The sequence below is a fragment of the Dama dama genome, chromosome 25, assembly GCF_033118175.1.
Source record: "Dama dama isolate Ldn47 chromosome 25, ASM3311817v1, whole genome shotgun sequence".
NCBI lineage: Eukaryota > Metazoa > Chordata > Mammalia > Artiodactyla > Cervidae > Dama > Dama dama.
The window spans coordinates 40,821,601-40,836,656 of record NC_083705.1 but is presented as its reverse complement, the minus strand read 5'-3'; the positions used below and the strand labels follow the sequence as shown (position 1 = coordinate 40,836,656).

At 38.7% G+C, this 15,056-nt stretch overlaps 1 protein-coding gene across 1 annotated transcript in view; it reads right to left on the bottom strand.

Annotated features, from left to right (window-relative positions):
• Nucleotides 1-11,480, bottom strand: part of MROH2B (maestro heat like repeat family member 2B) — a 70,742-nt gene extending 59,262 nt beyond the window's left edge. The window contains exons 1-6 of the mRNA XM_061129496.1: nt 11,453-11,480; nt 10,196-10,257; nt 8,034-8,144; nt 6,614-6,773; nt 5,396-5,494; nt 2,627-2,781 (exon numbers count right to left, since the gene is read on the bottom strand). Coding sequence (XP_060985479.1) covers nt 2,627-2,781; nt 5,396-5,494; nt 6,614-6,773; nt 8,034-8,144; nt 10,196-10,257; nt 11,453-11,480 — 615 coding nt within the window. The remainder of the gene's footprint in view (nt 1-2,626; nt 2,782-5,395; nt 5,495-6,613; nt 6,774-8,033; nt 8,145-10,195; nt 10,258-11,452) is intronic.
• Between the last annotated feature and the right edge of the window lie 3,576 nt (nt 11,481-15,056).

The following is a 15,056-nucleotide window of genomic DNA, read 5'->3' as shown; positions in this document are numbered from 1 at the left end:
TATTATTAAACATCATGGTGCTTAAAATGTCAATAATCTAGAAAATTTACTTATAAGTTTACTTTAAAACAAAGTGGATTTTTTCTTTTTCAATGAATTTTGATTGGGGTATAGTTGCTCTAAAATATTGTGTTAGTTTCTGCTGTATAGCAAGATGAATCAACCATATGTATATCTCCTTTCTTTTGGACTTCCTTCCTGTTCAAGTCACCACAGTGAATTAAGTAGAGCTCCCTGTGCTACACAACTAATGAGAATATGTTAATAAATTAAAAATCTCCCTTACATTAAAAATTATTTGATTCCATATCACTTCAACCCCACTGTTATCCTCACTCAATTCTCTCTTTTCTTGCTTGCAGATCAAAGTTTATTGAAGGAGTGGTCTGCCTTTGCTGTCTCCATTCCCTACCTTCCATTTATTTCTCAGTCCACAATACTCTGGCTTCCACATGACATGAAAAGTGAACCCGCACAAAATATAAATGCAATATATATTGATAATAAAAATTTAGAAATCACAAAAATTAGGATGAAACAGAGAACATAGTACCCACAGTACTCATGAATAGGCACTATTTGGTATGTTTTGAATAAGTTATTTCTTTACTTGACCTTTTCCTTTCTCTCTTTTTCTTTATGTATTTTAATTTCTTAAAAATTGACATCATTCTTTAAACTATAGTTCTATATTCTACTTTCTCTACCTAATATTATATAATTTTTATCTGTTAGCTAATTTTTTCTGTAGAGTAAAACACCTCAAAAGTTAGGGGCAGTCACAGAAAGGAACAAAATTGTGCCATTTGTAGTGATGTGGATGAACCTAGAGACTGTCATGCAGAGTGAAGTAAGTCAGAAAGAGGAAAATGATTTACATATTGTATACAATATACAATATATACAATCGTATTGTATATTAACACATATACTTGGAATCTAGAAAAATGGTGCCGATGGACCTATTTGCAGGACAGGAATAGAGATGCAGACGTTAAGAATAGACTTGTGGGCGCAATGGGGGAAGGAGAGAATTGGATGGCTTGAGAGACTAGCATAGATATATAGACACAGCCTTGCATAAAGCAGATAGCTTTTGAGAAGCTGCTGCATAGCCCAGGGAGCTCAGTTCAGTGCCCTGGGATGCCCTAGAGGGGTGGGATGGGGTGGGAGAGAGGCTCCAGAGGGAGGGGATATATGCATACATATATCTGATTCACGTTGTCACACAGCAGAAACTAACACAACATTGTAAAGCAATTATACTCCAATTAAAAAATAAATTTTAAAAAGCTTAGTGGTTAAGAACAATAACCATTTATTTCACTTAAGACTGAGTCAGCTGGGAGGTGGTTCTACCACATTTCCATGCAGTGGACATGTTTCAAGATTTTCCTTATTTGAACACCATAACAACGGCCTCTGTAGATCTGTCTTTGCTTTTTGAAAATCACTCCTTAGTTTCTAAGATCTCATTCTTCTTAAGTCCTTCCAAGTCTTCTTATGTCTTAAAAGACATCCTGTGTAGAATTCAAGGCTCTTTATTCTGTTGGCCAAGATCACCATTTGGGTTTCTTTTATTTCTGCCTCTTTATATTCACTTTCCTTACCCTACTTCCCCTCCTCCCGCTTAACTCACTCAAGTACCATGTTATCCCATCTCCAACCTATGCTTCAGTGAGTTTATCCCCTCTTTAGCGACTGCATCTCCCAGCAGTAAATGACTTCATAGGCTGCAAGCTCAGTTCCAGTGTCATGGCCTTTCTAGTGCTCATCGGGTGTTAAGTGCTTCTCACCCTGTGTTCTCCTATTACTTTCTGCACCTTCTTATTACTTGCCTAACTCTTGTAGTGAGCAAATTTGAATTGCATTTTGCTTCTCAAGTGGCTTCCAGAAAAGACGTCTACAGGGTATTTTAAAAATCTCATGTTTGCTAATGATTTCACCATCCCAGCATGTTAAAAAAAATAATAGCTCAAAATATAAAAAAGAAACTGGAGAAGGTAGCTAAATGTTAAATCTTTTATAATATAGCAATAAAGAGATTAAAATATAATTTAGTTTACTTAAAAATTATAGCAATTAAACAAGATTAGGATGGGATTATATATATGAATGCCCTTTGTAATCTATTCTTTATAAGGCATTACACTATTATGAAATGGGCAAGCTCATTCTTTAGATGTCATTTTAACTCATTGTGATAGTCATAGACACAGCAAATTTCTGTGGACTGGTGTTTTTCCTAATCAGTGACTCAGTCCAAATATGGGTTATGATATAGCTAACATTCTATGTATTTTGCTCATTTTAGTTGTTTATTGTTCTCTCCACACCGTGGCATGTCAGTTCCATGAGAGTGGGGATTTGGGTCTGTTTAATCTCTGCTCTATCTCCAGTATGTGGAATGATAGCTGACATGTCATGGGGACTCAATAAATATTAGTTGAAATAAATGAGTAAATAGTGATTTGAAACAGGAAAAACAAAAGACTTAATAATCCAGATAAAATACAACCCATCACTTTCCAAAAGAACTAAGATGAATTATCATGTTAAAAAGAGAAGAGGAAGTTCAATTGGGATGGGAGGAGAGCTAACTCAAGTCATACTGAGCCCCACTCACTTGCGTGGGCGAGGTCGTGGAGGCCCATTTGTCCATGATATACCGGAACAGCATGAAGATCTTGTCAGAGAGGCGGTTGGCATCCAATCTGGGATAGGGGAAATCTCTCCAGTGGTTGACATACTTGTAAATGGCTCTGCTGAACTTCTCTAGGGCTGCATTTTAGAAACAACCACAGACTGAGAAAAAAATCAAGATGGGATGGGCCATAATATAACTGAGAAAAGTGTACTGAAGATTAACAAATGTGTATTAATTTCTATAAAATCTATGACAGTACCAAGTGAATATATAAAAAAGTGCTCCAGCCACTTTAGTGAAATGTAAATTAAAACCATAATGAGACACTGCAACATACCATCCAGAATTGCTAACATTTCAGACAGTCAATGTCAAGTATTGACAAGACTAAGGTACAGCTGGTATTTTGACATTTTGCTAGTGAGAGTATGAACCGCTACAAACACTTTAGAGAATGGTTTGACATTATCAACCAAAGTTGAATATGCTTCATCTAGGGCTCAGAAATTCTGCTCTGAGGTATACAGCCCTTGGATATGTATACATATAGGCACTAAAAACCTTGTACAAGAATGTTTCTATTCACTTTTTGGTAACAGCTTCAAATAAAAAACAATCCAAATTAGTTGTCCACAGGTAGGATGGAAAAACTATCATATAGACATGTACCTGTAAAGAGAGATGAAAATGGACTCCATGGATACAAAACAACATGCATGAATCTCACAAATAGGCAAAGTTAACCTGTGGTGTTAGAATCCACAATTGTGGTTACTCTTAAAAAGGATGGAGAGGGTAATGATTGGGAAAAAAGATGAAGGGGGCCTCTAGGGAGTTAATAATGTCCAAAGTTTTAACCTGAGTGGTGGTCAAATGGATGACTGACTTTGTGACTATTCAGCACTCTGTATACTTATGGTAATTATGTTTTTCTCCATGTATGTTTTACTTTAATAAAATTAAAAAATCTTGAGCCTGCAAAATATCATATATATTTGCATCAAGTCATTAAATAATTGTTTTTTCCTTCAGCTCCTCATGCTATCCCTTGTATTAGATAGTAAAAAATTATAGTTTACTCTCTCAAGGATATGTCATACAATACTATGGAAAAGATGCCAAGTATCTTAACTTTAGAACTGGTCATTTATTGGTTTATTCCTCCCCCTCCAGACTCTCTCATATAATCTCATGTTACATTTTGTCAAATCTATTTTGTGAGTGTGTGTATATGTACCTTGTTTGTTGATGTTCTGAAACAACAAATACAACATCTCTTTCTTTGCTGATTGATTGCACAGCTAGATGGATGGCTATTAAATTGTATACATTTTCTTTATAATATAGACATGTAACCTTAACTGGCAGTCAGGGATGTTTGCTTTAGGACCAAAGAGCACTTAGATAACTTTATAATGCACAGATAAGAATTCCCTTATTCATTGCATTGTGATTTCTGATTTTACTTTCTTTTACCCTCTTGGTTATTAATACTGGAGGTAGAAATGCACTTAGAGGCACCAAATGTTGTTTTGTTGGAACACAATGTTAACTGTGATGGTAAGTAGGGAAAATAAAAAAATATTGAAAACTGCTAATCTAGTATAGTTGTTTGACTCCTTGACCTAGAGTCATACTCACATCTTGTCTCTGCCAAGTATTGGCTATGTGATTGCAGGCAAGCTGTTTAACCTTTCTAAGCCTCAATTTCTCATCTGTAAAATGAACTGAATTGTTATCCACTCAATGCAGTAACTGTGAGGGTTAAACGAAATAATAATCTAAAAATACCCATGGCAGTACCCAGGTAGATGGTAAATTCTCAATATTTATCAGGTACAAATCTTACCTTCATTGAGGACAGACAAGAAGAAATGGGCAAAATAGAACAGAGAAGACTTGGATGATAAGTAAAGAAGACATTTCTGACAGCATGGGACTTAAAATACTATAAAATAATAGTCACAGAGATGTCAGTGGTGGAAGGAAGTCAGTCTCAGCAGTCACTTCATTTGTTGTTTTTAGAGGTGAAATTGAGGTTGAGAGAAGGACAGAATCATCTGATGGCTTAGTGATCAGAGGAGAGAGTCCAGGTCTTCAGACTCATCCAAGAAGCCTCTTGTTGTACAAAGAATGCTTTTTCCAGGAACTGAAGGGTATGTCATTCTCTGCAGACTGTTGGTTACTATAGATGTCTTTCAGTTTTGGGGTAGAAGGGACTTGTGACCATAGTTTGTTTGCCCATTTTCCTTGATTTTATGATTGCTTATGTTTTTATTAGATTGTTTACTTATCATTTTCACAATATAGCATTACAAAGAGATACCAAAATTTAGCCTATGGCTGAGAGCTAGTAAGATCTCATAAACACTAGAGAAAGTGTGGTCCAGTTGAAAAAGGAGACTAGTAGAAACTGACTAGTAGGACAGTGGAAAGAATATGGACTTGAGTGGTCATACAGATCTGAATGCCACCTCTCCATCACACTGACTGTCATGACTTTAAGAGAAAATCACTTAACTCCTTTGACCCTCAGTTTCTCATCTGTAAAATGGGCTAATAGTACTTGGCAGAATTGCAGTGAGGATTGACAGGGGTAAGGCCTCCCGGCAGAAGGCCTTTCATGTGGAAGGCCCTCAGTAAATGGTAGATACTATTACTGGAAAGGACAAGAGTAAAAGGAAAAAGAAGACATTTGCTGCACTTATAGTCTGGTCTTAACAAAGGGGAAACCACAGGGATACCCACCAATGCAGAAAGCTCCTTTCATCCTCTCCTCCTCGGTCAGCCTGAGCATGGTTTGCATGGTGAGCAGGGTCATCATCATGAAGGGAATGCTCTGGGACACTGCAGGAAGGGTACAAGAGGACGTTCTGTCACAGCTCCCCAAACCATCATCAGTCAACAGGCATTTCAAGGCAGATGAGGTGTGGTGGGAAGCCTTTCTACCCCATGCCCACTCCCCAGGACCAGGCTGTGCAGCAAGTCTCCTACATATGAATCTTCAAGTTGCAAACTTTCAAAGATGAGAATGTGCAATTGCATGTCCAGCCTAATACGTTAGTTCACATGTCTGGTATACAATGTCATGTGCATGAATTCTCTACAAGTAGATATGTTCTTTACTGTCCAGGACTGTAGACAATACAGTAGTACAGTATTTTTATTCCAAGCCCATCATGTCTGGAAGCAAGCACAAAGGCTGTGGTGATGTAGCTTGTGATTACTGTACTTTTCAACATATTGTACAGTAAGATTAAAATATATTCTTCATATCTTGTGTTCATCTTTTATGCATTATTTGCGTGAAAATTATTATAAACCTATTCCAGTACGGTACTATACAGCCAACCATGTTAGGCTAACTTTGTTGGACTGAACGAACAAACTGGACTTACAAACCCGCTCTTGGAATGGAACTCAATCATATCTGGGGGACTTACTGTAGTCAGAGCGCCTTAAAATAAGGTGCTTTCTATCAGTTGTCTGTACCTGTTGGTTCGTAGCAATTACTTACTTGGATGATTATTTCATTAATGTTCATCCCTCCCACCAGAACTTGCCCGTATCCCCAGGGCCTAGCACAGGTGATAGGTGCTCAATAAATATCTGTTAAATAAAGTAGTTTAGAAAAAAGCATCCTAGGAAACCCTTACTTCATGTCAGAGTTGAGTGGTTGGCAGAATATGGCTTGTGGAAAATGTGCTTCTGCAAACACAAAGCCAGATGAAAGGGAAAGTGAGGGTGGGAGAAAGAGTCCGGCCAAATTCAGAGCAGCGTGGACCCATGACTGGCGAGCAGGCCCATCTAAGCTCACAAACAGTAGCCCAGACGTGGCTGTCAGCATTTCTTTAGTACAGAAGGAAGTATAAGAGACCCTCCCCCTCTGCTGTTTGCTCCCATTTGGGTTTAGACAATTAAAATGATGGTTTCCCAGGGAAAATGTGGAGGCCATTCCCTCCATACCATAGCTGGTTGCCAGTTCAGCCAGGGCAAGCACAACAAACTCGTTTGGTAGCTCCAGAATCCTGAAGTTACTTTGTACTTCATACATCACAGAGTTGAAGTCATGTGCAGCAAGAGACACCAACACCTCCCCAGCTAGCATTCTGATTTCTCTGAGGATCTGAAGAAGAAAAGGGAAATAACAATAACAACCAGCAAGAACCAGCAGAGGGGAAATAGTTGACATAATATTTATAAGTCCTCTACCTTTTCAATCTAGGGAGAACAGGCTGTTACAAACCCTGTGTGGAAGACTCTAGGGTAGATGTCAGCAGCTGGGAAGCAGAGGTAATTCAAAAGCACCTCAAAACCAGGTTTTCATAGAGTTCTTGTAAGCCTGAAGCCATGCATATTTTCTAGCTAATTAATCAGGTACCATGAACTTAAGATTTATGTTTAAGTGATATGAATTACTGAAGGGAATGGAGAAAGAAAAATGGGCTGGGAGTCCAAAGCTTTGAGTTTTAGTATTGTCCTGATCTAATTATCCTTAATGTTGGAGATATATGGAGGAGCCTTTGCTTTTGATAATGGTGAATGAAGTCAATTTGATCCACTTTCCTGCTGAGGAAAAGAAAAAGTGCTGGGCAAGATATTAACAAATATACTCATAGAAACATCAAAGACAATCACAATATAAGGTGGAATGAATTACTGAATTGAAATCTGGACAAGAATGGATATCCAGAGATATAAAACCTGCCTCTGGGGCTGCTTTGCAGTTTTTTGGGACAATAGTCAGAATCCAGGGCCAACCGATGGTGAGACCCTGGTCATCCTATCTTTTACCTTTCAGGTTAAGACCCCAAAGGACTGCATTGACATGGAAGTTTAAATTGGCTCTCCATGGACTATAGTCCAACCCTGAGTCATGGAAGTTGCCCAGAAAAATCCCAAGCCCTGAAATTAGATTGCTTGTGCCTTGGCAGGTAAACAAGTAAAAATCCTTTCTGGAACGAAATAATGTAAGACTCAAACTATTTCTACAAATAATTTTTCAGATACAATGCCTAGTATATGTGGCAGTTAGGCATATGAAGAGATAGGAGTTCACATGGTAACCAAGAAATTTGGGTTTTAATTTATTCATTCTCTTGATAGATAGCTGTGTTACTTTGCAAACAATCTCTCTAAGCACCAACTTCCTCATCTAAAAGTGGATGGGATATTACTTCTAAAACTTTTCGAAGCTCTACCTCGGTTTCCTCATCTGTGATGGGGTAAATAATATCCAAGTTACCATGAAAAACAGATAGAAGTGATCTATGGTCTTTGTAGTGATGTAAAAAAAAGTTTATGGATGTCTACCTGGGTGCAGTTGCATCACATAAAGACCTGTTACTGGCCCTGACACTGATGCATCATTAAGGATCAAACTTACATTGTCATCTCTCATGTCCTTAGAAGCATAATAAATCAACCTTTGGACAATTGCATCATCCAAGATGTCAGTATTCTGAATAATGGAAGTGAGATGACCATAAATGTCTTCCTGTGAACATACAAAGTTATACACAGAAATTTGAGTTGCAAAACTAAAAGAGTTAGATAATGTCCAGACGAATAACGCTATTAAACTAAGCAATGTATCCCTATGAGATTTTATATATCATAATTGAGGCTTCCTTAAAATAATATGGGCTTCCCAGATGGCATAGTGGTAAAGAATCTGCCTGCCAATGTGGGAGACCCAAGAGACGTGGGTTTGGTCTCTGGAGCCAGAAAATTCCCTGGAGTAGGAAATGGCAACCCATTCCAGTATTCTTGCTTGGAACATTCCAAGGACAGAGGAGCCTGGCAGGCTACAGTCCATGGTGTAGCAAAGAAGTGGACATGACTGAGCACACATGCACTTAACATAGTATGCATCGTTAGGAATCAAAGGCTTACAGGTAAAGCAAAGTTCATTCTAAAACCTGTTTTAACATGACTATATTTCTAAGGCAATATCTAACTGAAGATAGAAATGGGCTACCCAACAGACTAAAGTCTCTTGAAATTCTTTATTGTAGGGCCCTCAGGGCAATGGAAATGCCCATCACCCTAATTGTTGCTTTTACTACTAAAGAGCACCTATAGCACTAAGGAATATGATGTGATTCCCAAAGAGGCTGCAAAGTTATGCAACTTGTTCCTAAAGGGGATTTGTAACCCCTTACTTCATCTATGCCTTTGTGGAGAAGAAGTTGTGAACTCCTTTCCACAGAGCTGCAGCCTCTGGGAACTACATGGCTTGAGCAGATGTTGTGTGTGAGGGCTCTTCTCAATCTCTTAGATGGCCACAAGGCCGTTGGAAGATGAGAGACAGGTCTTCTGAAATCTCCAAGAGCCTCAGGCATGTTACCTTGAAGTACTATGCCTGTGTTTAAGGTGTGAGATAACTCACTTTTCAGACAGGTTTCTAATATGGAGTCAGGGTTGAGAACCACTGGATTAAGAGATAAAGGTGTAGGTACTGCCCTTCACAGGGAGGTTACATTGAATGATGATTAGGAGCTTTATTTTGGAGTCAAATGGGCTTGTCTACTGTTCTCAAACATGTTACTTCTCTGGGCCTCACTTTTCTTAGCTGTCAAATGGAAATAAGAATACCTGTATCACAAAGTTGTGAGGAGTGAGCATAATACAATGCATTATTGTTTGGAAAGAATCAAGTGCCCTAGATAAGTGTTCTATGAAGGATAGCATTGTGATTTTATGAAAGGTTATTGAAGCCAGAAAAACCTTCAAATCTCAGAGAAATACACCTCTATTTGTGAAACAGCACTACAGATGAGTAGTTGTTGTTCGTTGTTCTGTCCGTAAGGGGTGTCCTACTCTATGTGACCCCATGGACTGCAGCACACCTGTCCTTCACTGTCTCCTGGAGTTTGCTCAGACTCATGTCCATTGAGTCCATGATGGACACACCACGTCATCCTCTGTCACCCCCTTCTCCTGCCTTCAATCTTCCCCAACATCAGGATCTTTTCCATTGAGTCAGCTCTTCCCAGCAGGTGGCCAAAGTGTTGGAGCCTCAGCTTCAGCCTCATTCCTTCCAGTGAATACTCAGGGTTGATTTCCCTTAGGATTGACTGGTTGGATCTTTGGGAATTTTCTCATAGGAGCCCTCAAATTCCTAGCAGGTCATTTGGTCCTGTCCAAAACATTCACAAAACATTCGGTCCACACCAAAACATTCATAAAACATTTGGTCCGCACCAAAAAATGTCTGCTAACTCTCAAAGTGCACAGGAGTAGGCTCTAACCCATGTGGTTGTGTCTGACATACCCCTCTTTCCACATTATCTGCATGAGGTTATGGAAGTGGGCGTTCTTTTGCTAGCTTCTACAACAGGATACTCTGAATCCTCAAATGCCAGGTGTCATGGTGGAAACATTAAAATGACTTCCATGAAAAGTGCATTTTCTGAAAAACTGAATACCACTCAAGAAGCCATAAAGAAAAGAGGAAGTTGAAGCAAAGAAGGATGCAGATGAAATGTTGCAATAACTGGACTAGAAGAAGTGAATGGGGAAGAGATTTTTCTCTGTTTTCCTTACCTTGCTAATATTATCTTCCTTGTTCAGCATGCCAAGAGTGAGGTTAATATCTCCCAAAATCCCTAAAATAGATGGGAAAAGAATTAAATATGGCAGAAACCAATACAACATTGTAAACATTAAAAAAAAAAAAACACACATGCTGAAATGCCCTCCTGTTAATTACTTTGCAGTGTTCACTTCTCTCTCCTTCTCTTTCTCTTCTCTGTCTCTCTCCTCTCTCTTCTTCCCTTCTCTCTCTCCTTCTTTTCTCTCTCCCTCTCTCCCTTCCTCCTACTTTTCTCCTCTTCCCTCTTGACTGCCAGCTCTTTGATGGCAGGAACAGTGTGATTTATATTTCATATACTTGACACACTTTACAATAGAAGATGCTTAGTATTTTTTCTTCAAAACCTAAATTAAACATAGAGGGGAAGACACAAGATGCTATGTCTCAATTAACCCTTCCAGTCATGTAGGTATCACTCTATATCCTCTATAGCAAGGCTCAGCTCTCAGATTCCATGAACTGAGCCTCTTATGCCTGACTTGAGTAGGGGAAGGCGGGAGTGTAATAGAGCTGGCTATTTTCTCCCTCCTTCCTCCATGTTCCCCTCCATCTTATTTATTCACATCCTCTTTCTCTCTGACTTCCCTTCTGGGCCTGCCAGCTCATCTAGTACCATGTTCATGCAACCTTGTTCTTTTCATAAAATGATCCAAATATTTTTGACTTGCACATTTCAGGAATTATTTGAATAAAGCACATTGGAAAGCTGAAAAGACATATTTGAGTCAAGGGAACTGAGAAATTTCACACCACACGGCAAGTTGGTAGGAGGGATATTTTTGGATGTAATGATTTTCCACAAGCTTCCAAATCAAACAACATAACCCTTTCATACAGTCATTTTTGGCAAAGCAGAATATTTCCAAAGGACTCTGCCAGCATTGGAGATTAAACAAGAGACTGCCTTTGTGTTATAGCCACTGTCTCTTCAAATAGACTATATACATTTTTAAAGAGGTAAGACACAATCATCTCTCAGGCTCCCAGTCCATCATTGGTCTTTTATAATTATAATTTATAATCTTGTGATATTTATTATTTTGGAATAAAGGGAAAGTAGAGAGAAACAATCTTACTTTAATATAACTTTTCATAAAACCTCTCAGGTGTAAGATCTCCCTCAATCATACTACTATTGCCCACTTCACATATGTATATGGTTACACAGACACAAAGGGTCTAACTCCTCAGGGTCCAGTGACGCTCACCTGCAGATTCCTCCAAGTCCTCAGCCATGTCTTGGCTGTTTCAGGGTCTCTAAGAGACAGCACCTAAGTATCAGAAACAGTAAGGCTAACAAATCCAAGAAACAGGTTTGCAATTTTCTCACATAAGGCTCACATAAGGGTCTCTAAATGAAAGTCCCTCCGCCACTCGATAGGCACAGTGCTCTGGAAACTTCCAGCGATGGGCTGCTGCTGAGGAAGGTGATGCTGTATTCTACCACTGGGACATTTTCTTGCTTCTGAGCTCCTGCTGACCAACAAAATGGCTTCATCTCACCAAATAGTGTCCTTTGGGTGGAGACCAGAGTATCTGAGAAGGAAGAAATTAGAGACTGAAACTCAAACCATTTTGGTAGACCAAAGAAATTCTTCTCCTTAAACGTGGGTCCATTGATCACAGATTTGGAAATCGTTTTCAGTGGTCACTTTACTGGCCTGGTGTTGGTCAAAATTTTATGGTGATCTTGTTGATTGTTCTACCTGGTGAAAGTCAGTCACACAAACTAGGCATGGTCAGTGGACTGGAATGCCCACCACGGGCAGTTGAATGGAATGTCCAACTGACAGCAGGAGAGCCAGGCCTTCCCAGCTTCCCTCCCCATCCCCTCTGTCACTGACTTGATCTGGATACTGCCCTCACTCCAGGCTCAGGCTTTTCTCTCTGACTTCATCTTCTCCTCTTATTTTCAAGTCATTCTTTATCCAGACCTCTTGGCTATAATGCTTTCAATTTTCCTAGTACTTCAGTCTGTTCTCCCCGCACCGGCAAACTTAAATCTATTCACAATTTTCAGTGTATGTCCAGATTGTATGTTAAGGTGGTAGATGTCAGAGGAAGTGGGAGTGGGGTAACAGCAGTCTCTAGGTGTGGGTGTGAAAAGGGCTAAGGAGAAGGGCCCAGGACAAGTCTCAGCTACTGCTGCTTCTCCAGCTATCTTCCCTTCATTAAGGATATTTCAGATTCCAAGGCTGGAGGCTTTCACCTAAACCTTTGGATTCACTGTTCTTCTTATAGGTATTTTCACTTTGGATCTATTACAGAGGTCTTCAGTAGGCTGGTGATTAGAAGTATTTTCAGCTTCCCAAATCAGCTTCACTGTTTCTCAAAGTGTGGTCCACAAGTGTGTTATATCAGGAATCACCTGTTGTCCTTATTTTAAAATGTCCATCCCCAGGGACACCTCATACCTGGTAAATTACAAAGGGGCTTGGAATTTGTATTTTTAATGAGTACCCTGACTGATTCTTAGGTCCACTAAAGTCTGAGAAGCACTTGCCAAGATCTTTGTGCAATCATCCATTAGTGGATAATTAAAAATTTAGCACTTACTTGGTAGGTCTTTATTGTGTTTTGGTGATAATAGCAACTGCTCATCTTCAGAACAATGACTCACTCACCCACTGGAGGATAGGCTAAGAATTTGTGGGTCGGAGAGGTGATAAGGTGATGAGAGGAAACCTGAATCTCTTAATGTCTTATAGCGAAACAAAAATGTTAGAAATGATGTGTTTTTAGAATCTTAAAGAACACCGTGAAATAGAATCAATACTAAGAAAGACAGTGATTCAGGTGATTGTTACAATCAATTTCTTATTCTTTTCATGAATGGTGGCAAATGATTTTTTTGAGTGTCCATACATAAAGATTTTCTTGATTTCATAGAGATTAGGGATGTTAGAAGATGATTGATTTATACTGACTTTGTAATTTATTTATCAGGGCAATCAAAACAACTTTTTGTTAAATGTTCTTTCAGATAAAGCCATTTACCCATCGATCTCTCTTTTCATAAAGTAGTATTGCAGATATATTTTTTTAAAAAGTAATTTTCCCGTTATTTCCTACTTTTTGTGCTAGGCTAGCACAATATGGGTTTGATTTCTCTGAAGCCCTAGAAGCATGCTAAACCCTAATTCTCAAAGCTAATAGGATGGCATGTGCTAACTAACGATGTATTATTTCTAGATGTTTGATTGCAGGTGAGTTGGTGTTCAACTTGCTAAAGAACTAGGGTGTCTCTCTGGGTATGGTGTAACCACCCTCTTTCAGTGTGACTTGTCAAATGATACCACTCAACCCTATGAGTATTATGGGAGCACTAAGTTCCCAAATGAAGTGTTATTGGACAAGGATATTAAAAAGGCAGTAAAGGAAAAATATAAAGCTATGCGAGAATAGATATGTGAAAATAACAAAAATATTATAGAAATTAAAATTTTATGAAAATCAAATTTTAAATTTTTGTGGTTTTAATGGAATTATAGAGTACAATCCCTTAAACCTTAACACAAATCCTTTATTCTTTAAGTGAAATATTTAATCTTATAAAAGATTTCAAGAATGAAATTTAAGCTCTGAATTTTTGTTAGTTTCATGATATAAGCCTAATCTGTTGTACTCTAATACCCAGAAGGGCAAGAAATATGAGATGGTAATTTCACAGACAAACAGATTAAATATGTCTTTGTTGTAAGTAGTTTCCCATTTTCCTCTTTTTATTTCCCCTTCCTTCTTTCTCTCTCCCTCCCCCTCTCTCCTCTCCCTCTTGCCCTCTTTTTGCTCCTTTTCTCCTCTCTGGTCTCTCTTCTGTCTCTTGTTTCTCTTGCTTGTTCTTTGCTTTTTCTTCTTGTAGTAAGTAATAACAACTAAAGAATGATGTCCAGTATAGTTCACTGTGGTTCAATTCAACACACATTTACTGACTACTTGTTGGGCAAGAAGCTCCATGATGGAGGTGCTTGAATGTATCATGATGAGAGGCTATGTTGTAACCTCAAGGAACTTGCAACCAGAGGGGCAAAGCCACCCCATTGACACAGCTGATTGACAAATGATCCAGTGTAGTGATAGTTACACTAAAGGCATAAACGAAGAGCCCAAATGGATTGTGAATTCTGTCCACAGAGCACTGGGGTAGTGCTTGAGATAGTCTATGTGATAGTGGAGATGAGTCCTCTGAAAAACATACAGAGAAACACACTTCCTCTTTTTTCTAAGTAGAAGTCTGCAGACCTTCTAATTAACCTATTTTGTCATCAACATGAACAGTAAACATAAGTAATAGCATTTCTTGGTTTTTTATTTATTTAACAAGATTTAGACCACTACTGTTTTCAATGCAAATGTAAAGTATTCAGCCATGATACTAAGATAAAATATATATTAAAAATTCTTTCTTTCTTCAGAGCAGAATTTACATAAGAAACAAAAGTGAAATGAAGAAATAGTATGAGACTTGGGGTTTAGGAACTTGGAATATGTCTAAATTCTGCTACAAATTAGTTGTTTTACTCAGGGAAAAATCAATCTCTCTGGACTGAGTTTGGGTTTTTTAGTAGCAAAGATGAAAGGATCTGGTTAGTTAACCTGAAAATCATTCCCTGCTTGAAGCAACTTTGTTTTCACTTTCTCAGTGATACCAAAACCATACACTGTGCTGTTTTGCATTTCCAAACACTAAATGTATAAGGGGATGACAGAGGATGAGATGGTTGGATGGCATCACCGACTCAACGGACATGAGTTTGAGCTAACTCCAGGAGATGGTGAAGGACAGGGAAGCCTGGTGTGCTGCAGTCCATGGGG